Source organism: Chaetodon auriga, chromosome 14 (assembly GCF_051107435.1).
Source record: "Chaetodon auriga isolate fChaAug3 chromosome 14, fChaAug3.hap1, whole genome shotgun sequence".
NCBI lineage: Eukaryota > Metazoa > Chordata > Actinopteri > Chaetodontiformes > Chaetodontidae > Chaetodon > Chaetodon auriga.
The window spans coordinates 6,101,884-6,129,482 of record NC_135087.1 but is presented as its reverse complement, the minus strand read 5'-3'; the positions used below and the strand labels follow the sequence as shown (position 1 = coordinate 6,129,482).

The 27,599-nt window shown below is 44.2% G+C and overlaps 2 protein-coding genes across 8 annotated transcripts in view; both read right to left on the bottom strand.

The window, feature by feature from the left end:
* dnmt3ab (DNA (cytosine-5-)-methyltransferase 3 alpha b) overlaps window positions 1-9,283 on the bottom strand; it is a 36,934-nt gene extending 27,651 nt beyond the window's left edge. For all 4 annotated transcript variants that reach the window (XM_076748053.1, XM_076748054.1, XM_076748055.1 and 1 more), the window contains exons 1-3: window positions 9,141-9,283; window positions 7,667-7,892; window positions 4,217-4,324 (exon numbers count right to left, since the gene is read on the bottom strand). In XM_076748053.1, coding sequence (XP_076604168.1) covers window positions 4,217-4,324; window positions 7,667-7,747 — 189 coding nt within the window. In that variant the 5' untranslated portion in view covers window positions 7,748-7,892; window positions 9,141-9,283. The remainder of the gene's footprint in view (window positions 1-4,216; window positions 4,325-7,666; window positions 7,893-9,140) is intronic.
* Window positions 9,284-13,887: 4,604 nt separating this feature from the next.
* Window positions 13,888-27,599, bottom strand: part of dtnbb (dystrobrevin, beta b) — a 35,468-nt gene continuing 21,756 nt past the window's right edge. For 3 of the 4 annotated variants that reach the window (XM_076748025.1, XM_076748024.1, XM_076748023.1), the window contains 9 exons: window positions 25,742-25,832; window positions 24,388-24,476; window positions 23,756-23,869; window positions 21,196-21,292; window positions 20,797-20,817; window positions 19,150-19,309; window positions 18,648-18,737; window positions 18,497-18,550; window positions 13,888-17,607 (listed from right to left, as the gene is read on the bottom strand). In XM_076748025.1, coding sequence (XP_076604140.1) covers window positions 17,582-17,607; window positions 18,497-18,550; window positions 18,648-18,737; window positions 19,150-19,309; window positions 20,797-20,817; window positions 21,196-21,292; window positions 23,756-23,869; window positions 24,388-24,476; window positions 25,742-25,832 — 742 coding nt within the window. In that variant the 3' untranslated portion in view covers window positions 13,888-17,581. Of the gene's footprint in view, window positions 17,608-18,496; window positions 18,551-18,647; window positions 18,738-19,149; window positions 19,310-20,796; window positions 20,818-21,030; window positions 21,293-23,755; window positions 23,870-24,387; window positions 24,477-25,741; window positions 25,833-27,599 lie in introns of those variants that run through there. The other variant, XM_076748026.1, reaches the window with a different exon arrangement.

The following is a 27,599-nucleotide window of genomic DNA, read 5'->3' as shown; positions in this document are numbered from 1 at the left end:
GTCAGTGAATTATGGCATTTCCCTTTCAGCTCTGTTAAACTAGAGTTGTAAACTTCAAAGCCGTGCCAGTAAATCTGCTGTACAGCCGTTAACTTGCAAGTGAGGAAGGGATTACATTAGAGTTCATCAGGTACACTACTGAGCTTCCTGTACTGCATTTATCATTACAGCAGCACGGAAACATGTCAGGAATGTTGGCCGTTTGACAACAAAGAAGTTTTTCACTCTGTCCAGTTTGGAACGCCCAGTTAAACTATTTCATTCTACGCAGAGGAGTAAATTCAAACAGAGCTGACCGGTCTGAAGCTGCGGTTTAAGTTCCAGCGGCAGGCTTTCGGTTCTCGCACTAAAAAAAGCAGAAACTGTCTTGGAAGAGCAAGAAAAGATTCTTTTCAACTCAACCCTTTGAAGAAATGTGATAGTGTCTGCGCTACTGCCTAAAAATAGCCCCAAAAACACACTTTCTCAGACAATCCCATTATTGGGTCACTGGGAGCAGAAAGTGGAGCATGTCTTTTGAGATCAGACTGTCAACAGTGATGAGAGCAGCGCTGCAGCTTTCATCTGCTGTCGATGTAGGTACAGCAGTTTGCATTTAAGGCAGGCGCCAGCAGCGCCTCGGGAGGCGTCCGTCTTTCAGCAGACAATATTTCGCAAACACAAGATCCAGTGCGACAGGGTAAAAGGTCGAATGTAATCTCATTCCGGCAGATTGAGGAGGGAAACACAATGTAAAACTAGCTTTAATGTGACCCAGAGGCCTATAAAACGTCTGTGTAATGAACGCAACGCAAATTATGCGGAACAGATCTGCAAAATAGACTCCAGTGAAAGTCGTACTGTATCGTAAAACGAAGCTACACCGAGCCAAAGTTGTTTTTTAGGCATTCCTCGCAGGCCGCAGGACTCTAAATGACTTCACCCTCGTAGTAGCTGAGAACAAATTAACTGTAAATGTTGAACAGTTGAAGAGCAGCGCTGCGCTAAATCTGTTTGACATGATGAATGAAAACAACAAATCCACAGCTCAGGCATTATTAATATTCTGACTCACTTCATGAGTAGAAAAAGAGGTTGCAGAGCGGCGTGTGGGTTTATGCAAACAACCACACGAGCGCAAACAGACACATGCACAAACTCGGGGAATATGCACACACACACACAAACAGCACACACAACTGTCTCCGAAAGAATTACGCAACAGATTACTGACCCAGTGAACTACATGAGGCCCCTGCCAGAGGTCAGAGGTCACGGTTGGTAAATCAGGCTGCTCAGACAGGCAGACAGAGGTCAAAATAGAATTCAGTGCTGCAGCATTGCAACTAACTTTAATGAGCTACTGAAGCTGCAGTAACCAAGATCATCACACCATCAGTGCATCAATGCATAATGTGGAAGGCATCACTTCTATTGACAAGCCAAGTCTGCAGTTCCTCTCAGCTCGACGGAGTTTCAGCTCATTTCACCTCGTTGTTTTGCATTGACGGCCCACAACTCTGCTGTTTTGGTTCACTCTTGGCGCTCTCATTGATTAGATCTGATTAGTGAAGACCAAAAAATTACAGCCAAATGATAGAATGGGAGTGAATTCTTCAGTCCCCCGCTGGCAGCGTATGCCAGAGTACAGCATATGATGAAATTGCATATTTTCATATGAATTAGAGTAATTAAAAGTGATTAAAGGGATGACACAAAAATTACAACACATGCCAAGAAATGCATTAAGAGAGACGCAGGTGCACCGGAGGACAAACATCACTCATGCCTTGTTCTGTCTGCAGATATTCAGATGTATCTGTTTAATGATCAGTAAGTTCTCAACTTATTGATTAACTCCTGATGTTACAGCAGCCTGGAAACATGCAGTGAAAACACACACTGTGGGTTTCACTCACACAGGCTTCAAGATGACACGTTAGTAGGTAAATATTCAGTGTCGATGTAACCAGGTGAGCGTTTTTTAGCCTCCTGCAGACGAGCTGAAGGCGCTGGATGTTACCCGTGAAAGTAAAGAGCAGCGAGGTCAGTTAGTATGTAAATAAAACCCCATGAACTGAGGTGAATGCTCGAATACTTTGCTCGGCATTTTTTATTAACATCTTCTCAGAGGAAAAGGCTTGTGACCATCACCTTTACCACACCTCGAATCCACGTTCGAGTATGTTTAGGATTCAAAGTAAAAACTCCAAATTATGCCTTATGTGGACAGAACATCAAGTCGGCAAGCACGTCTTTGAGTGACTCTCATGCAGAGAAGAATAACAACAACGAATCACCTATCTGACTGGAGCGTCTGGCGCATGTGGTCAATCCCCCACAGCTGTGAAAACACTCGCCGTGGCGCCCTGATTCTGACTATAGCTTTTCTTTAACCGCGATTGGTGGCACCACTCAGCTGCCTTAAACACGCACCGACACAAACCCTCCAGCGCCTCCCTCCACGCCACACATACATATCTGTAAATATTTTTGTAATCCCTTTTTTGGCTTGTTGAATCACACTGTGAGAATTAATTAACATGATTTTAAGCAGAGGCTTATGCAAATGATAACATCTCAGGGAAGAAAAAGACTCCACGTTGGCCCAAGAGTCATTATTAAATCAGGGCTTTTAACTAGAAAAACATCACAAACAGATTACAAATGGTGTTGGTGTAGTGTTTGGGCCTCGCTGAGAAACGCGGCGGAGTCTGTGTGATGTTTATGCATGAGTGCAAAGTCGTATGTCTGTTTCACGAGGCTGAAACACCTTCGGTTTTTACACAAAGGCTGCTCACAGCTGATCTTGTGCGTATATTATTTCAGAAGAAAATTCGCCGAATTGTTGCAGATCGTTTCCGTTTAAAGTCTGTGAATTAGCGTTTAGACCATCGTGTGACACTAAAGGTCAGGGCGCGCTTAAAACAAACGACTTCACGTGATGTGTCATATGGTGTAAGTGTTTGCAGTTGTTCCAAAAGGCCACGCTTTATGGTGGGGTGAGATGCCTGCTGTCGTAGAGGGAGGGGGGCAGCTTCTATTCAAAGGCATTTATGGTTGCTTGGGTCCAGACCTTTGACTGATAAGTCTGGCAATATGACATGAAACTGCGGATTCTTGGTTGAAAAACAAAGCAATCAGCGACGCGTGGGACTAACGATTGGCCAATCAGCACCAGGGGCGGGACTAACGCCATTGTAAGAGGAGGGGTAACAACAATGGCGACTGCTTCAGACAAGACAGGCGCCGCTATCAAGGCTGTTTGAAGTATGGATCACTTTAAAATCCAAACTCTGCTTTGAGGGCATCAGAGTCAGGCCTCTGCTGATTGGTTAGCCTAAATCAAGCTGGTGGAGTGGAGGCGAAGTCAGACTGACGATGACACAGAGTGGAACGAGTCGAGCGTTCTGTCATTCACCGTGTTGCACCCGGACGCTCACTCACCTTCACCCTCTCCGGGCCAATCGCTGCGTGAAGTGGGCGTGAACGCCCAATCGTCTGCTCTGAGATCTGTTTTTGATAAAGCCCCTCAGACATCAGAGAGGCAGAAAGGAATCACCGTCCACACCTATTTACTCAGCGGCTCACAGAGTTTAAATATACACGATTACTTAATGAGGTGAAACTGAATATGTCTGACTGTCAGGCTCGGAGGGAGGGTTTCATCCTCTCTCTCAGCCTCTCGTTGTTTATCCCTCGCACAGCCATGAGCGCCTTCCAGGAAAGAAAATGTGCCGTTCATCCCCATGATGAAATGAATCACGGCGCCCCGGCCTTCTCAGCGACAGCGGGATTTTCACCCCGCGAGTGTGGACGACAGCTGCCTTAAGATGTGACTGGACGGGCGTTTTTTTCTGCCTTTTCTTTGACACTGAAGAAGCAGACAGGAAAGACCCTGGCTGGAACAGAACTGAGGATACTGCTGCTACAGTATGCAGCACGCGCTGTAAACTTTGGGCTACCATGGCGCTCCGTATGAAGCAGTTCTTACCAAACATACTCTCCCCTTAACTAAGCACTGGGACACTAAAACTCTTCACTAAGACACCGGCTAAAGAGGCTCTTTAAGGGTCTGAACCACTGAACAAACAATAAAGAAAGAAAATATTAAGTTTTATTGCGTTTATGTTGCTGCTTAAGGCCTAGCTGATATCTAATCTTTGCTGTCACCATAAAACAAGTGTTGATGGATGAATGGATGAATGGTGGAGCTGTAAGAGAGATCAAGGCTCACCGGAAACTGCTTGCGCTTTCTTCCGGGCTTGCCAACTTTACAAGAGGCACTGCTTTTAGCTGGCTTCTCCTCCATCATCAGGTCCATGTCCAGTATTGTGCTTTCGCCCTGTCAGAAGAAAAAACACCATGATGTGAACTCATAGCCTGTAATAACTGGAGTACCAGCGCTCTCATACATGAGAGAGTCAAGTTTTCATTTCAGGCCGGGATGCGTCTTTCCAGGTTGTGTATTTCTGCACACGGTAATCTAAGAGGCGGCTTCACCTCAGCCAAACATGCACCGGGAGTGATTCTAGATCACAGGACACACATCACACCGAAACCCTCAAACATTTGGGGGGACTGCAGCGGGTCCTTGAGTGTCTTTGGCGTGAGTGGACAATGAGACAGACAGAAATTGAATGGCACGTTCCTTTGAACTCGGCTGAAGTGAAAGCCCCACGGATGCAGCGCTGACCTTCCGCAGACAATCCCCTCTTGACACCGTGACAAAGACGTCGAGCGGCCCCCACCTTCCCCTGCTGCAATTTCCCTTTGATTAATAAAACTGTCTACGCCCACGAACAAAGCCCCATGTCCGCCGCCACCAAGTACCCCTGGGGTTGATGGGAGAAAAGATGATCCTAATGTAGATGCTTTGAGCTTCAATATTGACTGAATAGGACCACCAGCACCAGGTCTGAATGCAAATGAGATTGCAAGGCCATCCCTGACAGCTGCGGTTGGGGGTGGAGGGCCGGACCCTTATTAAATTCCATCAGTATTGAATGTGAGATTCCCCCCAAGATAAATGAGCTGTCCGCACTTTAAGGCATTCTGGTAACCGAGTGCCTCTGTTGACTTGTTGTTAAGCACTTTTCTTTTAATCTGAGGCACTGTGGCGGAGGATGACACGGAGGAGATTACTGTAAGATGCTGCATGACTTTGTCATTGTGTAATGGACGGTGTTAAATACTGCAAGGCAAGCAGGGGAGACCCAGGACAAGTGCAGCACCTTTAATTCCTCCAGTCAGAAGCAAAGCAGAGCGACGACACTCTGCACCGCACGTGTGCAGTTACATCATCCTCCTGCCTCAAAACATCAGCTCGAAACTCCCTGGAAACAAGTCAAACACGCTGAAGAGAGATATAACTCTCCATATGTACCAACGCATATCCATTCCTTCAGCCATTGTTGTGTCTTAAATAAGAACAGCTGCTCTTGAGCTTTCAGTGTAATTACCTCATCTTCATAAGCTGCTCAGTCGTCATTGTGTTGAACCTGTTCACATCCTCTTGTCTTTCCGAGCACTTATCTTCTCCACGTTAAATTCAAACTCCATCTGCTGACGAAGAGCTTGCCATATAATCAAAAGCTCCAGAACTGCTAGTAAAAGGACCTCGTTGGGGGGCAAAAAGGAGCTTTTGATGCAGCGCCGTGTGAGGTGTCAGGTGTCACGCTGAGATCTGTCACCTGTCGGATTCTGTGACACAAGACGGTCAACGATCCAAAAAATGCAGACGAAGTTAGCTGCAGTCAAAATAGGACAGGAAGGAAGTTTGTTTGTAGACTCAAGAAGTTAAGTTCACGTGAGATAAATGTTTGACTTCTGTAAAGGTAGTTTGGTCTCTTGTGAGTCCTTGTGTGTTTGGCGCCTGCATGCAATAAACTAATTAACTAATCAGAGAGTCACCGTTTCTGGTAACAGTCATGAAAATCCAGTCACGGTACGTGTTGTAACACCAGACCTCAGTGGCATCATCGCCTTCTCTCTCTGCTCTTCTTGCCAACAACTGTCCAATAAAGGCAAAAAGGCCATAAAAACATCCTCACAAACTGGACGGGCCGCAGAGATTCCAGCAGACTCCAAATAATTTAAAAGATGGAGGATGTTAATAAACACAGGCAGGAATTTCAAATGTCGAGCCATGTTACGTCCTGAGAGCGTTCGCTGCCAAAATGGAACAGATCCATCAAGCATTAGCGTCCCGGTGTGACGGTGCACTGATTTACATAAAGAGATCGACACAGACAGAACAACTGATGCTGTGATTAACGGGCGGAGGGTAATAATTGATACATAAAATCATAGAATATCATCAATACATTTCTGGATAAAAATACCGCTGGCTGTTATTACAAATATAGACACGGATGCTCTGGTGAGAGGACGTGTTCTGCAGATGGTCCCCGTTCATTGTGTGATTACTAACAGAGAGCCTGGCGCTTCAGTCTTTCCTCACAGAATTTGCATAGATAATAGCACGTTTTGAGTGCAGCCTGGTGTGCAGGCTCATTTGGGAACCACTTACATGGATGACACAATTCAGCGGTGCCTGCAGGAGCAGCCTACACCGCACCGTTCATCCAATTCCCAACCCGAGCGCTCACACACACTGAACAGAAACATCACGCCATTTTCACACACAGCGTCGCTCTAACGTTTTCTGGGGAAAAAAGACAGATGAAAAACAGCAGAAAAGCCTGAAATGTGGCTTGTTGTTGCCTGGAGTGAACCCGAGTACATTGTCAATATCTCGGCACTATTTCCGTCTGGGTAGCTGGTTATTTAAGGCAATGCCTGTTGCCAGGCAACAAGACTAAGGGCAGTACTGTGTAATGGGAACGTAGAGGAAGAGGACAGATCCCCCCAGTAAAAGAGCTGGAGAGCCATTCCAGCTCCAGCTCAACCTACACCAGCCAACGCCCACGTCACCAACCACCATTACAACAGCAAATGTCCCATCATTCAGCTGCTCCTCGGTGATGCTGCTGCAGCTGCACCGCCTGTGATAATGAGTCCGTCTGCATCACGAAAGGTGACACGGCACTTCGCGTGCTGCTGCATTCTTCAGGAAAAATCAGACTATTTTGTCAATAAACAGGAGGGATTGATGCACCTGAGTCAACTCCAGTAAGTGTAAAGACAGCAGGGATCAATAAGGCATTAGGCTGACCGATTGATTAACTGCATTCATAAAATTGGGAACGGTTGTAATTGGCTTTGACCTGAGGTGACTGCACAAATCACATTCATCCTGTTTCAGGGCTCCATCGTAGTACATCATAGTAATAACACTAACAAACTGTACTCACAGAGTACTCACGCTCATGCACATCTGTACTCTTTCCAGGTATTTTTTAGGAAAATACTAAAAGGCACGCCGCACTACATCATCGCTGGATGAGCCCTGGAGTGAGTAATCTCCTTTTAAATCAGCTCTGGTGACTTTGAGGCCTTTCAGAAAATTGCATTTTGCAGCGATGAGAGAGTCAAATCCAAAATTAATCAGCAGCTCAGTCCAAGTCATTCAAAAAGCCAAAAGATGACTGAGTGAACTCTTCGAACCCACTAAAGTTGAGAAATCCCGAGTCATTGACCAACATACCGAGCTTCAGAGGAGCCTCATAAATACCTCAAGTGGGATTCCAGAGGCGTGCTTTTATATTTCACACGTGTTTCTTACCATTCGGTTTCCAGGCGAGCCGGCGTAGTCCGGCCCTTTGAATGTGGCGGTGTTGGTGTTGGTGACGGCGTTGGACGGCATCGTCGATGGGTCTTGTGGGCGATGTCTGACAATGTGGGATGCAGAAGGTGAGGTGAAAATAAACTCAAAGGCTTAAAAAAAAAAAAAGAAAAAGGAAAAGAAAGAAAGAAAGAAATGAGAGATGATCCCTCTTCTCTCCGCTCTCCTGGAGGATAAGAAAGGAGAGAGACAGTCAGCTCGTTCGCCCCTCACACATCAGATGCACTTTGGTGTTGCATTCAGGTGCCTTCAATCAGAGGTGAGCAGAGCTCCCAGCTGCAGTGACACATTTACTGCACATTTTCCTCAAATCAAGGCTTAAATTTCATTTGCTGTCATAAAGAAGCTCCTTCTGGGCGTCAGATTTCCTTCTGTTGAGTGCACGTCATGTATAGGACCCTCACAGGCTTCTATAGGATACTGTACGGCTACCATCGCCTATAGGGCCCAGACCACTTTCCTTTTTTTACACCACATGGATGTATGGGTGTACAGTAGTCGACACTCAATAACCTGAATGAAGCTGTAAAATAGAGATAGATTGTTTGGCCCATTTCTTTCTTTTTTTTTCTTTTTCTTTTTTTTTTACATGATTAATATTTCATTTTCACCTTAAGCGTCTGGGTTAAAGTTACTCTCGCAGTCAGCCATGCGCACAGCGGAGCCACAGTTGCACTCGTGGAAATGTGCAAGAAAAAAAAAAAAAAAAAAAAAAGCCTACATGTCTTATATTCATATAGGATGTGTTTAATTTCCTCTGAGGGTGAAGTCAGGATTGATGTCAGCCGGCTCTGATTTATTGAAAAGCTCTAACAAGCCGCTGGACTGAAGTCTTGGCTCCTGAAAAAATGATAATTGCAGGCAACAAGCAGAGCGTGTTATCTTGGAAAATAATTTATTATAAGGGCCACACAGGCGTTTAATGTCACCGCAATTCCACGCACATCCCGCCACCAGCAGGCCACGCTCCTGCCACCGACTCACTTGCATTTATTGTCCAATTGCCGTTAAATGTGTTAAAATTGCAAAGTTTCGGGCGTCTTTACAGCAGGGGAAGTCTGCAATATGACCCAGGGGGTTGTGGCTCTTTTACAGGCCACGGCCACTGATGTATAAATCCCCGTTATATAGACATATATTTAAATATATATATTCAAATGAGTCCAGTGCTTTCGGGAGCCGCGGTCCCGGTTCTGTGCTCTAAATTCGGTCAAGTTCAAGTGCACATCGCGATGTCCAATCAGCACATCTGCAAAAAGCAAACCCCCTAAATCGCTATTTCCCCATTTCCATCGAGCGCCTTCCGCTCTCGGGGCTTTCACGTTTTTGTTCAGCCAAAGGTTGCCCTTCCTGCGCCGCTACTAGTGCCGGGTTAAACGGATTTTAAAAGCGTGAATCGCTGTGTGTTCGTTACCCGATTTTCCCAAGTCCCGGGCCTGACCCTTTTTGTCTCGCTTGCTCCCGGAGCCTCCTTCCTCTTCTCTCCCCGTCCTCCACCTCCCCAGCCGGCCAGCTCTCTTCCAGATGCACCGCTCTCACTGCAGGGGCCTGCAGACTGTCTGCTGGCTGCCGCCGGGTCCTAGAGCCCGCCCGCTCCCTAATTAGACCACAGGGTGCAGAGGGGCGGGGAGGGGGGCGAAGGTGGCCTGAGACTAATGAGTTATTATCATGGACCCCTGCTTACAGACACAAATGTACATCTCTTTATGATTTCATATATAATTACCTCTCAGGAGCCCAGTGGCATGAGGACAACATGCTGAAGTGCTTTTTAACATTTTGGGGGTTTATTGTACATTTATTTGACAGTAGATGGTACACACAGGGGTAAAAAAGGGGTGTCACACTCAAGAAAGATCCAAAAATATGCACCTTAGGCCCATGCAAGGGGGCATCAAAATCTTTATTTAACGGTTCGAACTTTAGTGGCCGATTGGAGCTTTTCCATGCTAAATATTTGAACTATAAAATTACACCTGAGAGACATTTCAGGGGCCCAGGAGCCCCATAAGGACCACACTAGCCATCCTAAACGCCGATCTGATGTGACTGTGGGGCAAAAATAAACACGAGACCTGCGTCCAAAGATGAAAGCCCTTTTCTTATTTTCAGCAACTCCCCTCAGAGAGACTTGGTTTATGTTGATTTAATTGCTAAAGTGCCAGAGTGTAGGTCTGTTCGGGGCTATTAACAATGTCTGATCCCCCCTCGTGCATGTGCATTTGATGGTTACACAACAGTCAGTCTTTCACCCACCAACGTGAAAATCTAAGAGAAGAGAGAAAAGTTTGTCGTAATATTGTCACATTACACTGAAAGACATCAGTGGCTTTAGAAATGCACCGAACCTAAAACTGACCAAAGAAATGAGCATGAAAGGGTTGTAAACTGAACTGGGTGACAACTTCCATGCTTCACAATGATACTTGCAGGCATGTGCACACGCATTCGTTAATTACAGTTAACGACAGGGCTGGACTTCGCTGGGAGGCGGGACATAGATTACCCTGCTAAATTATACTATCCGCTCAGCACAGCTTCAGTCTTTTAAAAAGTGCAAAAACATAAAGCAGTCTTATTCAAATGTTGAGGAAAAAGAACACAGGAACCTGAGGAGACTTCCCCATTTTTAATTTGCTGCATTTATGGGCCCCCTGGTGGCTGTGGGGCCCTAAGCAGCCATGTAATTAGCTGATGCCTCAGGCCAGCTTTGAGGCCTGGCAAAGTGAAACATGTGCTCTCAACAGTTGCTGCTCCGATGATGCGTATTTGCTTCTTGACATTGTTGTAAACTCTTGATATAACGTCTCACCTTCTGCGTTTATTCAGACTGCAGGACAAGCTTGCTGTGCACATACTCAGTTGAAATACTTTGGCGTGGGCGCAGACGTTGGAGTACAGACAGTATAAAGTGCTTTGTGCATGTAGCGGTTGCTGACATTTGCACATTCCTTTGCACAAACCTCAACTATTTCACCATATAGACGCCCTGTTCTAGTATATGTGGTTACATTTGAACGCTTTGGACGTTCCTTTGTCATTCATGTGTGAAATTTGTTCATTCCTCTTCTGTTCTGTTGAGTCCTGAGGTTGAGTTGACTGCTCAGACACAGGTGCATCTAATAACATTGTTAATTGCTGCATTGCGTTACATTAATTGCAGGAAAGGAAACGCGGTTAAAGTTATTAGTTCCACCTGTGTTTTCCCTGCTATGACAAGTCAAAATGTGTGCCGTGAAAAAGTTTGATGAGTCGGATTCATTTGGGAGCGATAAAGACATGAGATTAACAAGGCTGATATTTAATCAGCGGGAAAACGAGTGACGCTGCTCATCAAGCAAACATGTTTCAATCTAGCTCCTTTTGCCATTTGTCTCTCCAGCATACTGGACTGAAATACTGCGAAACATGCTCAAACTGACAGTACTAGACTCATTTCTTTTAGCAAATAGTCAGACCAGTTAAGTTCCTGGCTGCACTGGACTCATTTATTCCGCCTTAAATCTGTATATCAAAGCGGATGTAGGAGTATGCAGCTCATCTCGTGCACTCTCACGGATTTTATGAGCAGAATCTTCATCTAGTGCCACATCTTAATTTCATTTCCTAGAAGAGTGCAGCTAGATCAAATCTCTTATCACTTTCAGTCCATTAACCCTGCAGCAGCACACACAGCAGCCAACGTTTATCCCCCGCATGCCCACTAGACGGAGACACGGTGAGGTTGCCCAGATGCAGCCGCAGGCTGACAGGGCAACTCAGATTGAGAGCTTTCGAGGGCCAACGAGTGAGAGAGAGGAAATGTGTGTGCAGCAGACGGATGTGGTTCACTGATCTGGAAACAGTGACGTCTCCTCTTTCGCGTGGAGTCAATGGCACTGAGAGGTTCATGTGAGGACAGCAGCAAGACGATGCCACATGACCAGCAGACAGCAGCAGCGTGATAGCAGCTGGTGGAGAGTCTTCGCCTCTTCCTAGAAACACTCAGAGGAGGATGCTGATGAGATCAAAGTGTCTGGACCTCATCTCACCTGTGCGGTGTTTGTCAGTGTCTGAGCCCGCAGCGACAGGGAGAAAGGCCAGAGCTTGGCTTTGATTTAGGTTTGCAGATGAAGCAGGAAAGGGCATTGTTTCTGGCCGACCCGTTGGGAGGGAGTGTTTAGCCATTTTGTGTTTAAAAGATAAACAAAAGACAAGTCAGGCACAGGAGACACGGCGTGATTTAAGGGTTTTATTTACCTCAGTGTCCGTGAGCATGTTTAAAACAGCAGCTCTTCCCTGTGAGCTGAGGTCTAAAGCAGAAATTGAGCTAGACTGAGCACACATACACTGACTTCAACATGTATCTCATGCTGGATGATGTTACAGGCAGCATAACGTTCACCACAGCGTCTCAGACTCTTTGACGCCTGTCACAGGTGCTCAGTGTGAACCTGCTCTCATCTGTGAAGAGAACGGGGCACCAGTGGCAGACCTGCCAATTCTGGTGTTCTTTGGCAAATGCCAATCGAGCTGCATGCTGCAGGGCTGTGAGCACAGGTCGAGCACTAGAGGACGTCGGGCCCTCATGCCACCCTCATGGGGTCTGTGTCTGACAGTTTGATCAGAAACATGCACGCCAGTAGCCTGCTGGAGGTCATTTTGTAGGGCTCTGGCAGTGCTCCTCCTGCTCCTCCTCACACAAAGGAGCAGATAACGGTCCTGCTGCTGGGCTGATGCCTTCTACGGCCCTGGACGGCTCTCCTTGTGTGACGGCCGGTCTCCTGGTATCGCCTCCACGCTCGTGAGACTGTGCTGGGAGGCACAGCAAGATGTGCCATCCTGGAGGAGCTGGACTACCTGTGCAACCTGACTGGGCTGCAGGTACCGCCTCACGCTACCAGTAGTGACAAGGACACTAACAGAACTCAAAGAAGAAGAATCAGTCAGGAAGGAAAGGCGAGAGCAATTGACTGTAGCCACCACATGCAAACCGTTCCTCTTTTGGGGGTTGTATTGCTCTTGCCTCTCTATTGCACCTGTTGTCACTTTCATTTGCACCACAGCAGGTGTAATTGAGTCACAATCACTTGTGCTTCCTACATGGACAGATTGATATCCCTGAAGTTTAACTTGGTGTTACACTGTGATGATTATGCGTTCCCTTCATTTTTGAGAAACAACACCTCACTAGTGGAGGAAGTACTCTTTTCTAAAAGTATCAGTACAACAAAAATACTAAGTCCTATATTCAAAATTAGTAAAAATAAGTATCAGCCAGGTATCAGCCAGGTTACCCACAGAATGAAAAGTTCTCATTTTGTACTGAACTATGCAATCTCTGTCTCTTTCTTTCTGTCTGTATTCATTGTGAAAAATGGTAATATTATACCATCTCTGCATTCTTGAATTATTAGTGATGAATTTATGTGTAAGCAGTACTTTAAAGTTGCAGCTTCACACACTACTCTAGTTTAGTATGTGAAAATGCACACATTTCATTTTCAAAGCAGTGGAACAGAAGTTGAGAAATGTAAAATATGAAATACCTCAACAACGAACTGTGCTATGCCTCTAAAATGTACTTAGTTTCTTGCCAACACTAATAAATGATGCAGCTGCATGTTTGGTGATGACTGAGGGACCTTTAGTGATGATTAATTCAGAGAAACACATTAAGAATCATGACGTGTGTTCTTGTGTACTGTGCAGAGGTGTGGGGATGTGCTTCCTTTCTGGCAGAGGCTGGGCGTGGTTCTCCAGGTGGTTTGAGAGCTGCTCCACCACAGCTGGGACTCATCACAATCAAGCACAGCATAAAGGCTGTGGGCTGCAGAGGACTCGTGGCCAGACTGTTTCTGCTGCTCAGTGGTTTGGTGGCCCTTTATCAGTGCAAGCTACGAGAATTTGTAAATATCTAGTTTTTGCTCCTTGTGTCGCTCCTCAAAGCCTGATCTGATCAGCTGATCTCCAGCGTCTCTGCCACCTTGCTTCACCTGTGCCTCCACCCCCAGGTGCCCTCACCACACGCACTCACACCACCTGAGCTCTGTGCGCTCCAGCGTATCTCTGACCTGCTCTCCACTCATTGCTCATTCAATTAACTCCTATCTCACCTTTACTCCCTGTCTGCTAGTGAGTCCAAATCATGCCGAAACATAACAGACATGACCCATCAAAGCCATATTTTAAATCTTTTTAATATATCTCACATTTGATTTATTTACAAAAGACAGTGGCTTTGTGACATAAAACTATGTTTTGTAAAATCAACATGAGAAACAAATGTGTACCAGAAGCATAACCATACAGAACACATACATAGATAAATAACATCAGGGGAGCGTCGTCGTCGAGGTCGTCCTCTTTGCACATTGTCTCTCTGCAAACAATGAAAGGATCACAATGCACCTCTGAGTGACCGGCTGTGTTTTATTTGTGTTAGCCCGAGTTTGATCTGACAGGGTATACAGTATTGCCTCCACACTGGCTAAAATGACATCAGTGACTGTCTTTCAGCAGATCTGGAATGTGTTTTCTGTCTTTATTAACTATTAAATGTGAGTTTTTCCAGCAATGGAAAACATTAACGGTGGACATCTCCAGGCATTCAGTGAATAAACTATGGGCAACAACAACATACTAATGCAGATATACTTTGATATATACCTGTAATTTGTATGACACACAATGTCTGCAAACAGTTTGGCACAAATGTAAAGGCTGAGCGTCAGTTTCCCCCAGAACACATTTAATAAATAAATCAAATCTCTACAAAGTCACAGACTAAAACTCCGACATAAAGGCTGAAAGATCATCTTATTTGCTGAATGGTTACTTTATACAGCACTTTACAGAACAGCTACAGGCACAAACTGAAAGAACAAAAACAAAGCTGACTCCTGAAGTCGAATGCATGGCCAGAATGGAGGGGAAGACATCTTACACTTTTACCTCTGCATTTTAAGAATTTCTGGACCTTTTCCGCTGACTAAAACAAACTGTTTTTGACAGAATTTAAAATAATTTCAATGTCAAAACCATTGATTTAGATTTAGGTGCAAGCGTGAGTGTGCACGTGAATCTTAGCCAAACTCATTACATTGACTACACTCCACTAACACTGTAAACCAGAATAATGACAGTAATGATAACAGAGAAGCAGAACAGAGAAGTGAATGGAAACATCACATTTCCAGGGCTGATAACAGAGAGGCCTCTCTTTGCTCTTTACACAGTGTAACAGGCTGCTGAAACCTTATACTTAGCTTATAGGAGAGGCTTACTGTACAAGTCCCAAAAACAAAGTTCAGGCTTTTCAGTTCCATTCAGATTTTACCCACAGCTCGCTTCGAGGACAGGACATATCACCCTAAAACTGCTCCCAGACCTTCACCACATTGCATTTACTCAAAGGACTTCCATGGACATAAACGGCTACCCTGAAGGACAAAAGACACTGAACCAGAAGACAAAAATGTAAAGGTAACTTAGACCTGATCTCTGACTCAAGACACAAATTCACACACGGACAAACGATATCCAACAACATGCTTCACCAAATAGCACTTCAGAAAACTCCCTCTAACGATCCACATTCTTTACCCAGCGCTTAAACACCTGCTGTTGTTTTCTGCTCTATATTCAAAGAGTTTCAGTCCAAAATGAGACAAATTGACTCACGAAGTGAGAGTGAAATGAGCTACTTCACAACAGGGCTCACAAGCAAGTTTGACGGACTCATTTGTGAATAACACTGGACATATATTTCGGAGTGAAACCCTCAATTTTGAGTCATTACGAACCTTTGACCTCCCAGTCTGTGGCCAGTGATGTCCGGCAGTTAAAGGACGTTACTACCATTTTCCACTAGAGTAGCTCTGCAGTCCCTGAGCACCTACCTTCATTGCACATAAACATTCTCAATATTCCTTTATTAACTAAATAAAGCTATCGAAGCATTTCCTACTTGCTTACTATGACCTCACATACTGTATAAGTGTTCATTTTGTAACTCACAACTAAAACTCAGTGCCTAGTTCATTACTATTTAACATCCTGAGGTGCTTCCCTACACTCGAAACAATAAATACTGAGGCTACCAGCTAATCAGGTGTGTTCGCGGGGAGGAAACAACGAGACTCGGATCATTGTTGTGTTTGTAGTAGCCCCTTGGTTTCTCTTTATAGCGCAGCCCTCTTATTTGCAAGGGTGGCTCACTGAGAGCACAGTAGCAGCAGTACAGTATGTGACTCAGTGAGTGTGTTTACATGCACGCAGTATTCTGGATAGCGGCTGTTATTCCTGGTGTCAGTCGTCTTCACACTGCATTACCAGATGTCCCTGCACACATTAATAGGAAGAATATTATCATGGAAACCCAACTATTACGCAGCAGGAAGCGTTTGGTCACCTGGCGAAAGCTGCAATCTCATCATTAAATTATCTGTGATCACTTTTTAAGCATTTGAGCATCTCACCGTGAGTTAAATGAGAACACCGCTCTCGTGCCTGTAAGTGAATATGAAGCTACAGGCTACAGCTGGTTAGCTTAGCTTAGCATTAAGACTGGGAACAGGGAGAAACTCCAAGCTTCAATCAAAGACAAAAACTCTCCTGTCACTACTTTCAAGTGTATTATAAGTGTATAATAAGTAAAAACTAGAATGTATTATGAGTGTAATGTCGGCTATATTGCTGTCAATTGTGAGTGTTATGAAAATAATAATTTTATGAACGGTTATTGTCTCATAATATGCTAAACTCCCATCTAGCTAGCCTGCATACATTCTGTACATTAGCTAGGAAACAGCCCGTACATTCTGAGAACATTCCACCTGCTAGCTTTGCATAAAGTCAGGATCCGTTAATGTACATTTAGCACTTAATAGCATTTCACCTTAGCCAGGACCACCGTGAAAACATAACATCAACGTCAACGCAGCAGTTTGGGCCGGAACTGAAATTGTGGAAATAAATAACAGTTTGCTTAAAGGTGTGTTTTGGACGACCAGGAGATGGTTAGCTTAGCTTAGCATCAAGGGGCAAACAGCTAGCCTGACTCCAATGGTTAAAAAATCCACCTACCAGCACCTCCAAAGTTCACTATTTGATTTGTAATATATTCTTTGTTTATTCGAGACAAATTGTGGTTTTTGGGAGGGATTATAAGATGGACTATTTCTTGGCCGAGCGCAGCGACTCGCTGGAGTCTCCGCTGGTCGTCTGGCACCCTCAAAATGGCGGGAAAACTCAGAGAACTATCTCAGAATACAGATGTGCGAGTAAACACACTCAGCCTGAATGCAGGACACTTCTGACACCCCAGCTGTCATCATGAACCCACAAAGAGCTGGCATAGCATGGTACAGTACCTAAACCCAGACATGAGTGCAACTTCATGCAAAAATGATAGAAAAAGAAAAAATAATAAGACTAGCGCTAATCATACAAAAGCAATGACAGGGAACATGTTGCGACAGGAGGTCACCGTCATGTCGGGGCGTTCCCGCGGTCACGTGTTTACAGTATTTTATATACAGAATGAGCTGCTGCAGTGGAACAGTTGGGGGAGAAAGCACAGCAAGCCATTCCTTAGCAGTCATGAGGGAAATCATTGGGTAATTACAGCAGTTTTTGTTTACAGGACAACATACACACTCGCTAATTAGACACATCTTGCTACCTGCAAGGTGTGAAGAAATGTTTTTTCACATAGTGAAATCCTGTTAGATTACAGCATGCATTACTCTACGTGCTAATGCCAGGGGTTGTTGTTGTTGTTGTTGTTGTTGTTGTTGTTGTTGTTGTTGTTACTGATTCTTCCCAGTTGATGACTGTATGTCCTTTAGAGGGTGGAATGGTGTTGTCTTTTCCTCAGTGCTTCGGTACTCTCACTGTGCCTGGATGCACACACAGAGGAGCAGGTTTAGCGCTGCGGACAGCCTGCGTAGTCTGAATTAATTAGTAAAAATAAAAGTATAAATGACACTGTGGCTGTGTGCTGTGGCGCCTTGCTACTTTGAAAGGAGGGCTGAAGCAGAGGCCCATTATAATGAGCTGAACAAGTGTTTCATTGGCTGATAAAGGTGTCATGCAGATGTTTAGCTGTGCCAACGCTGTCATAATTAGCAAATACTGTTTGTCCAGTTCCAGAAATAAAGTGTACGTAAGGCAACTTGATTCTACGAAACTATGATTCACAGAAGCCAAGAATGGACGTGGCTCAATCATTTTCTTTCCTCCCTTCATCCTCAGATCATGAGTTAATTGTCCACTTATCTCAGGATATCATGTAATGATGGGTTGATTATCTCTATTTTCTTTTTTGATCATGGGATAATTATTGCATTAACTTAACACAATGGCCCGTTGTTTTCTTTTGAAACAAGATATTTATCCTGTTATCTAAAGGACACAACCTGCTGATGCATCTCGGAAAACAACAGCTTGTTCTCTAAAGATAATGAGACAATTAGCCGATTATTGCGATATCTCAAAATAACAGGATAACTTGTTATCTCAAGGTAAAACAAAATCTTTACAACCATGGTCGTTCTTGGCTGTCATACTACGTTATATATACATAATATAATATTAATTAATCAATTATAATTCCTACTTTTTTGTTGTTCATTCTGCTTCAGCTGAAAAAAGAGAAAGGGAATATTGAATTTTATTGCCCAATATGTTTTGGCCAGTCTTATCGTATATATGTACGTATGTATGTCTACGGTATGACTGGCTCTTACAGATTAAATTAGGCAGCTATTAGCATGTACTTCCACGTACCTCTGTCCCCACCGTTCCTCATGTTGGTCTCCTCTTCGTCTCCCCCATCGTCCACTTTAAAGATAAAACCAGTGATTTCAGTGACACTTTTCAGGAATCAGGGTTGTACTCCAGGTGGCAGAGCCGGGTGAAGCTTGTGGTATAAACTGACCTGAGTGGAGCTCTTTCACAAGTGATGACATTGTGTTTGTGATTGAGTCAGCAGCAACTAATAGATCATTCCGAAGATTTCTAGGTACACCTAGAAAACACAGACATTTTCACATCAAACATCAAACACAGGCAGTTTCTAGTCTGGCACTGTTACACGTGAAGGAGTAAATGCTGCTTATGTTTTACTGTTGTTTCTTTTTACAGTTTTTATTATTGCAGTATTTATTTCATAACAGTTTTGCTCCTGTGACGCACTTTGTGACCTTGTGAAAGCTGCTATACTACTGCTTACTATAAACTTAACCAAACAGGCAGCTGAAGTGCAGATCCTGGTGGTAGAATCACTGTAGTATTGTGGTTTGGATGTCTCTTTAAATATAAACTTATTCTCACTGATCACTCTTGGAGAATATGTACCTTTCTCTATTTTCAGTGTGTTGCAGATTGTGCACGAGTGTTACAATGAACGCTCTTTGTTTCAGGTGTCGGCGCAGGCTCACCCTGAGCAAAAGCCTCGAGCACGTCCCCTCCCACCCCTGCCAGGCAGTCCTGCGGCGTGTGAGTCGGGGTGGACCCAGCTGAGGTGGAGCGTATGGGCATGGGCATGGAGCAGCCTGCACCGTGACTGGGGGAAGAATGAGGTGAGCCTCCAGACTGGGACTGCAACACGAAGACGCAGAGATAGTTAAAGTATCGTCAGCACAAAGACGGAGACTTCAGAATGTGGCATCTGCGGTCTGTTTCCCCTCAAAGGGTTTAACATACAGATGGAACGTAAAGTTTTGTTTCTTTGGCTTATTCTTTGTTATTTACCTGTTAAATCTGTCAACTCACAATACAGGTTTGCTTCACGTCGGTTAGTCTTGTAACAGATGTTCCGACATTTGGAAAATGCTGTTTTCTTGCTGAGCGTTAGATGAGACTGATACCACTTTCACATTTATACAGAACTGCAAACTCTCGATGGATGTAAGATATAACATGAAAATGAAGGAGTTTCAGAGGTGCTGAAATGCAGATTTCTTCCATTTGGACGCTAACCGACTGCTGGGAGCAGCTTCGTATTTACTGTACTGACATGAGAGGGGTATTGATCTTTTCATCTGACGCTTGACAACAAAGCATATTTCCCAAAATGTCCAATTATCCCTTACAATATACCTGTTTTCATGACTTTTTAAAAAGTTTAATTTGGGAAAGTTGGTCTTGAAACATGTTAATGAGCTTAGTGAGGTGCAGAAATACGAGCTGACCAATCAACATCTTTCTGGTGGTGCAGTTAGCAACAAACGCGGCGTGTTTTCAGGAAATACTGGACAAACCTCCATGTGGAAACCTTGAGTGAATCTGGGCTTCTGACGGAGAGAAAAACAACTTAAATCCGATTAATCTCTACATCAACAAAGCCAATTCTGCAACATTTCAGCGGAGGACGCCGCATTACAATCACAGATTGCAGCTTTGGGTAGAGACGGCCTTTTTGTCTCTAAAGATGACTTTTATTAAAACAAACACAGACACAGATGTGACCAAAAGAACTTAATCCTTATAGGGAGAACAAACAAAAACAAGGCAGGAAAACCTTCTGGAAATCCTAAACTGGCTGGCTATACTGTGTACTCTCTATAGTGCACCTTTACTGCATGGAGGGGTAATGAGAACCATGTGAGGGCGAGCGACTGGGGCCTGTGCTGATACAGAGATATATCTCACAGAGAAAGGATCACTGTGTGTCTCTGGGACTGGTGCAGGCCCAGGTCGATGGCTCGCAGCCAGGCAGCAGATGGCCGGCCAGACTGCAGTCACATTAGACGGGAGGTTGTTAACGCCGATGAAAGGAACAGGTCCCTGACATTTGGGCGAAGAAAAACACAGTTCCCTCAACTTGTTTGGACCAAGACCCCGAGAAAACTAATGTTGAAGATTGTGTCGCAGTCTGTAGTTTTAGCTCGCGTGTGGTGCTAGCAAGGAAGTGGTGGAGCGGGACTAGATTAGTGTTACTCAGATGGTGAAATCCTATTATGTTTCCTAACATCCTTTTAGAATCTATCATAAAAACTTCCATCAATCACATCTGTGTGAAGGGGGTAAGTGGTGAGACTAGAGCCACGTATTGAGCCTTGCAAACTGAATTAAGGGCAACTTACAGCCTGCTTCTGCTCCTCATCCTATCAGCCAGCAAAGGTAAGCAGTGAGAGAGGGCAAGAAGAGTGAGAGCAACAGAATTAAAGCAGCGGAAGAAGAGGAAGACGACGAAGAAGAAGAAGAAGAAGAAAGGGATTTCTGCATGCACCATACAGCACGTTAACAAAACTTAAGAAGACTGCAACGTCTCAGTTTTAAAAAAATCAAACATGCAAACACCCATTTCGTCAAACATGCCACCCAGCTTTAAGATTAGCATTGACAGATGCTAATGAGGAATAGCCGATTTAGGCAGATTTAGGATTTAGTGTTTATGCACCATCCCAGGATATTACTGATTCAGAGGCCCTTTTTTTTTTTTTTTTTTTTTTAGGATGCATGTCTTTTAGACATTGTTTTACCTTTAGCAGCCTCATGAGTCCCTCCAGCTGCACCATCAGCTCCCGTCTGCTCTCCTGCAGGGCTGACATGCGCCGCTCCAGCTCGTCCTTCCTGTGTCTGCAGCAGAAAGAACGAGTAAGGCCAGACAGATGATGCTTAGCTTAGCTTATTTCTGCCTAAAGCCTGGAAACCGTGCCTCACCACTGCATCGCCATTTTTGCATACTATTCCACAAATACATGTATTTCCTGTAGATTTTTTTTCTCACACTTGTACAGATGATATTTGTGAAGCAAATTAACCTCAGTCCAACAACTCGAGGACCACTTTCAGGCACACATATGCTGGTTGCTGAATGCATGTAGAGTCCTGACATTGCCTCATGCCACTGCGCTGCATTAAGGTCCAGTATAGTTCTGTTTTTCTCGTATTTTCACCTGCACCACTGCCCCTGTTGCAATTTCGTTATTAATCTGTCAATGGCTCCTTCGCCACTGAAAAAAGTGACATTTAGTTTAAGAAGGGGTCTCAAACTACCAGCTGGGAGGCCCACAAGACATTTTTATAAAGGCCAAACATGTTTAAGTTGCTGCTAAATCTGACTCACAAATTAATATTTTTGTCCCATTGCAATTTTTCTCCAGTCAGTAATTTATCATTTACTTATTTTTGGTATGGTTACAATATTGAACCAGAAAAAAGGCTTTTCCCCACATTAAACATTCACCTAGCTGCACTACTGGTCAACATGAAGTTGTGAGTGACCGAACTCTAACTCTAACCTACTGCAGGACACCTGACACCAAAATGTCTCTTTATGAACCAAAAATGTCCACCTGGAGCAACGACAGTTTCTGGAGAGGTGTGCAATTGACCATCTATTAATTTAATGTGACGATGACTCATTTCATCTGCAAGGACAAAGCTGGACTATCACATCACTTCCTGGCAACATCACTCACTCTAACAGGTGACAGGTGTGAGGATGAGAACAGGGAAGGACTGCTCAGCTGCAGCGTGCAAGAAACTTTCACTTCATTCATTTCAAGTCATTTGAGTTTGAGAGCACCATTAAGAGGTTACAGGTCATCTCTCAGCAGTAAGGATTCTGGCTTAATATCACCCTCTGGTGGTCACCATGTGGAGCTGCATTTTGAAAAAGATTGAGGAAAAACTGGAGCGATCTTCTGTCTGTTTTGAGTCATCCTATCAAAAACTGACAAACTCCTGCAGCCTGTAAACACCTCTGCTCTGCTACGTATCCCCGGGCTGAATAAAGGCAGCATCAGAGGCGTCCATCCATGCTCCAAACAGAGCACAGCCGGCGTGAAATAAATAAGATGTAATCGTATTCTGGTGTAAAACCTGAGTCACAAACAGGCTCAGTGAGCTGAAAAATGCTACCAGTCATGTTCGAATTGAAGTGGAAGAAACAATAAGTGGAATAAATATAGCCTTCGGTGATACAAACCAATTATCTTACAGTTTAATTACTATGTTTGGCTTTTAAAAAAAACATCACAATCCTCTAAGAGTGACTGTGTGGGTGGTGAAACTGAGAAAGTGTGATTCAGACTCATGTCTAGTGCTGCATATAATTAACCAACACTGAAGGGTAGCCAATAATTTAGGTTATAAAACACTATATAAATAAAAAAAACGAAATCTTTGTCGGGGCTGTTGAGCATGAATCTTCCTGCTGATTCATTATTCAGGCCAGACCAGACAAACAAGGAGTCGTTCAGGGCAACAAGTGTTGTAGCGTGTCTCTTCCCAGAACTGAACCTCAGGCTCTCAGCAGCCTGCCAGCATGACAAATGCCCACGCTGCTGCTGGTGAAGCTAATTCAAAAACATCCCCTTGAATTAGCAAGCCATTATTTCTACGTGAAGAATGAGCCCAGCCCACATAAATACAACAGCCTGAAGTGGTTTTACTACTTGATTCTGTTAATATATGGCTCTTTCTCCCTGTTGTCAGGAACAGATGCTCTTACAGCCCGATTCCAAAAAAGCTGGGACGCTGCGTAAAACGTAAATAAAAACAGAATCAATCATTTACAAACACAATATGTTTACTGACAGCTGTTTTATGGACTGTTCCTGAGCCCATGTGGTAACATCCTTCATCCAATCATGTGTTCACAAAGTGGTGAACCTCGCTCCATCCTCACCTGTGAACGACTGAGTCTTTCCAGGATGCCCCTTTCATACCCAATTATGACACTATCACCTGTTACCATTCAACCTGTTTACCTGTGGAATGTTCCAAACAGGTGTTTTTGGAGCATTCCACATCTCTCCCAGTCTTTACTTTCTCCTGTCCTAACTTTGAAACATGCATCAAATTCAATTCAGAATGAGCAAATATTTCTAAAAGTGAATGAAGCTGATAAGCTCAAACTTTAAATATATTGTCTTTGTACTGTCTTCAGTTGAGTACATGTCAAAAAGGATTAGTAAATGAAGAAATTCTGCTTTATTAATGCTTTACAGAGCACCCAAACTGTTTTGGAATCAGGGTTGTATAAGAGGTGTGGTGGTGGTGGTGGTGGTGGTGGTGGAGCAGCAGGGATGATACCTGAGGAGCCGCAGTTCGGTCAGAAGCGTGGGGTTCTGCTGGGCCTTTTCTGGGGTCGGCTGAGAGGCCTGCTCGTGCTCCAAACGCAGCCGCTGGATCTCCTGGAGGATCTCCCTGAATAAATCAATCAGCTAACTGAACAACAGCGGTGGAAGAAATACCGAGACTCTTTACGTTGAAGCAGTAATACGACAAAGTAAAAATACTCCGAAGTAAAGATCCTGCATTCTAAAGCTCATGTAGTACACAAGTATTATCAGCAACATTTACTTGCAGTAACAAAGGTGAACGACTGCTTTCATAGTGTTTTATTATACGTACATATATCGAGTTACTCTCCACCGAGGTATCAGGAATTTAACGGCACATAACCGCCCTGTTAAAACCACAACTTACTGATTCTACACTTTGAAAGTTATGCACTAGAAGTATAAAAGTGGCATGAAAAAAGAAGTAAAAACATAATTACAAAAGTAATGCTCAAGTGCAGTAAAGTGTCTTGGAACTATATTTAATTACAGTACCAAAGTAAACTAATCTGAACTTTATGTCACTTTCAACCTGCAAACCAACCAATCAGTAAGAAATACTGACCTCCTGATGGGCTGCTGTTCAAATCATTCAAATTATACCTGTTTTTGTTCTCCAGCTCTGCAATCAGCTGCCTCTGTTGTTTATTGGCATCGAAGTTGAAACTCAGATCCGATGGAGGACATTGTTGCTGAAAAACAAAATTATCATCAACAACGGCGGAGGAACACAAGTCAAACACCAGCAGCTGACTTCTGACCACAGTGGGCAGTAATTGCCGCTGATTGTAACACTGATTCTCGTAACAAGCTCGCCACAGCTTTCCTTCATCCCTCCGTGAGAAAGTCAGACTGCAGTACAAAACCAAACGACCCCGACGTGAACGTTTTCTGCTTTAGGTCAGGTTTGGTCATTTCACGTGAGAGATTTCTTCTTTTTTCTCACTGAAAAACTTGAGAAATCATGTTTTGTCTGTCATTTTGACAAGATGGTTCTAAATACTACAATACCCATGAGCCTCAGCTGCCACGGCCATAGAGACGAATCAGAGGCGCAAATCAAAACTCTTGGTTCAAAAAGGGAGTGAATATCAGTTTAGCACACACGTGATTGGCTGTTTCTCGCCAGAGTGCACCATGGGAGTCGTAGTTTACGTCTCCCCTCAAAGTTTTAAGTATAAAAGTTTGCTCCTTTGACTTCTTAGCAAAGAATCACATATATTCCTACGCAGCTGTTAATATTCATGATGTAACTGAAGGAGTACATGCTGATCCAAGCTGTAGAGGAGCTCAACGTGAGTCATGAAACGCAACCCCGGAACAGTTGGTAGGTTGTTTGGTCACTGTCAATCAAAAAAATGAACTTACTTTGATGGTGCATACTTAGTCATGAATATTTGAAGAAATACTTTAAATCTGAAACCAAGACTTCTAGGGCTTCACAGTTAGACTTTCATGAAGTCAAACGACATTTTTGATACATTTTATCATCTTTAATAACCATTAATGTGTAAACATTCAGTAATTACCTTTGTATACAGTGTGTTTATGGTAGTGGCGGGGTCCGCCATTCCAGTGCTGGATTCGGATTGCACGTGATCGAGCACAATTTTCCTTTTTTCTCACTGATATGTGACTCACCGTTAAGCAGTCACAGGAAAAACAATGTTTCTGTGGTTAGTGATCAATTTTTGCTTAACCACGTTTCAGCAGATGGCGGGAAATTCTTATTTTAACCGTATCAAACAAAAACTTGCAGAAAATAAGTTCTCCCCTTTCACTTGCGTTGAAAACACATCCATGGCTGAGTGTTACAATGAGAGCAGCCTTCACACTGCAGCTTCAGCGTCTAAGTTCTTGGGCCAAAGCGGAGTGTCTAACAATAACTTGTCAGAGCATTAAATATGAAATGCAGGTTGACTGAAGCCCGCCGCGGGGCATCCTGCGGGACACTCACTGTGGAGTTGCCCGCCTCGGCCGCCAGGCGGGCAGCGTAGCGAGCGATGAGGCGGTGCTCTTCATCTAGCCGGCTGGGACTCTCCAAGACACTGCCCAAAGTCGGAGACGGAGAAACACATCACACACATATACAGAAACACTAGAAGCTCTTACGTAAGTCTGTATTTAGTGGGTTTTGTTAAACAATTTGCATGCAAAAACCATTTCTAATTGAGGTGACCTTCATATGTGACACTTGGCTTTGACTCCATTGTTGATAGACAGCCTGAGATAATTGGTCGTAACAATGAACTGAGATGAATAAGCGAGGATGCTGCATGCCAAATGCTTCGTGACTGTGCCAAAGCCCGTTCTGCCCATTTCATCACTGACTGGAAATGTCAAATAAGGCATGAGACTTTTAAGAGATCATGGGCGTGGCATATGGCGCCGACAGATGACACGACATATGCTGTCCCTACTCGGCCGGCAGACTGCAATGAAGAGTGAAGGAGAGCTGAAATGGTGCTGGGCGCTATCTAACTCTGACTGGAGAGCGAGCGATGATTAAGACCATTAAACCCAATCTGGCTTCAAACCCTGCTGCATGAACAACCACGGTCCCTGCAGCTTTGGCTACCCGGGCCCAGACACACACTGCAAACCGGCCCTCTAATCGACATTTGTGTTAAAATCTTATCTTCCTCAAAGCTGATAAAAAACGCTGTCAGTGTGATGAGATTATTTTAGCTCCCACCTCGCTTGTTTCGAGGGTTTTCTCAGCCCGGTGATGATATCTTGAAGTAGTCGGCGGATCATTCGGCTCGTTTCAAGATTGTGTCAGCGACTCAAAAAACATTCATCTGGTCTGCACGAGGATGAAAGCGAAATCACTCCACCGACATGTCATCGCACTTATTTGGAGGAAAATGTCAAGAAATGTCTTGTTAAATGGGACGCTTTCTAAATAATTTACAGCCTCGTCCTCAGGCTGAAGCATAGAAAGAGCCTGAGGGTTCTTGTAGGATTTAAGTAAGGTATTAACGCACATCAGGCAGCCTCTCAGGAAATGCTGCGACCCTTCGAGGTCTCTCGGAGCCGGACTGCATGTCTGGATCTTCGGGCTATCGGTGGAGAAGCTGCTCCTTCCTCTGCTTCATCAGGGAGTTTCCTGGCAGCACCTGACGGTCTGTGCCAGGTTTTGGACAAGGATGCATGAACTGCCTTCAAGCCCTCCTGAACTGGCATCTTTCCCAGGCATCTGTTATTTTTATCATGCATTTGAAGATAGCACCATTTTTTTACTCAAACACAATAGCTCAGACACCATCGGTCCTATTTTGGCTCCAAACATGGAGCTTTTCAAACGCTGCGCTCTGAGGCCAGAGGTCCAAACGTCTTGAACATCTGGAGGGATGACGCACGCTGTCTCCGACTGGCCCTGCAGCAGTCATGGTGGATGTTTAGGACGGGCAATATGGCTGGAATCCACATCCTGATATAAATAACAATATTTTTTCTAAATTTGATGTGTATTAAGACACATTCATACAACCCTAATTCCATAAAAGTTGGGATGCTTTGCAAAACATAAATAAAACAGAATATGCTAACTCGCTAATACTTTTTGAGGTATACTCAATTGGAAACAGTTCAAAGACAATATAGTCTGTGTTTTGCCTCGTCAGCGTCATTTGCAGACAGATTCTTTCTCTCCACTGCGACATTTTAAAGCTGTATGATCTGATGCTACTGATGACTGACCTCAGTGCGACTACCCGATTGAATAAAGCTACTAAATTAGGTGCACTAGTCATGGACGAGCAGCTTGTGACATGATGTAAATATTAATGACGGCCTCCTCGGCTGAGCTCTAA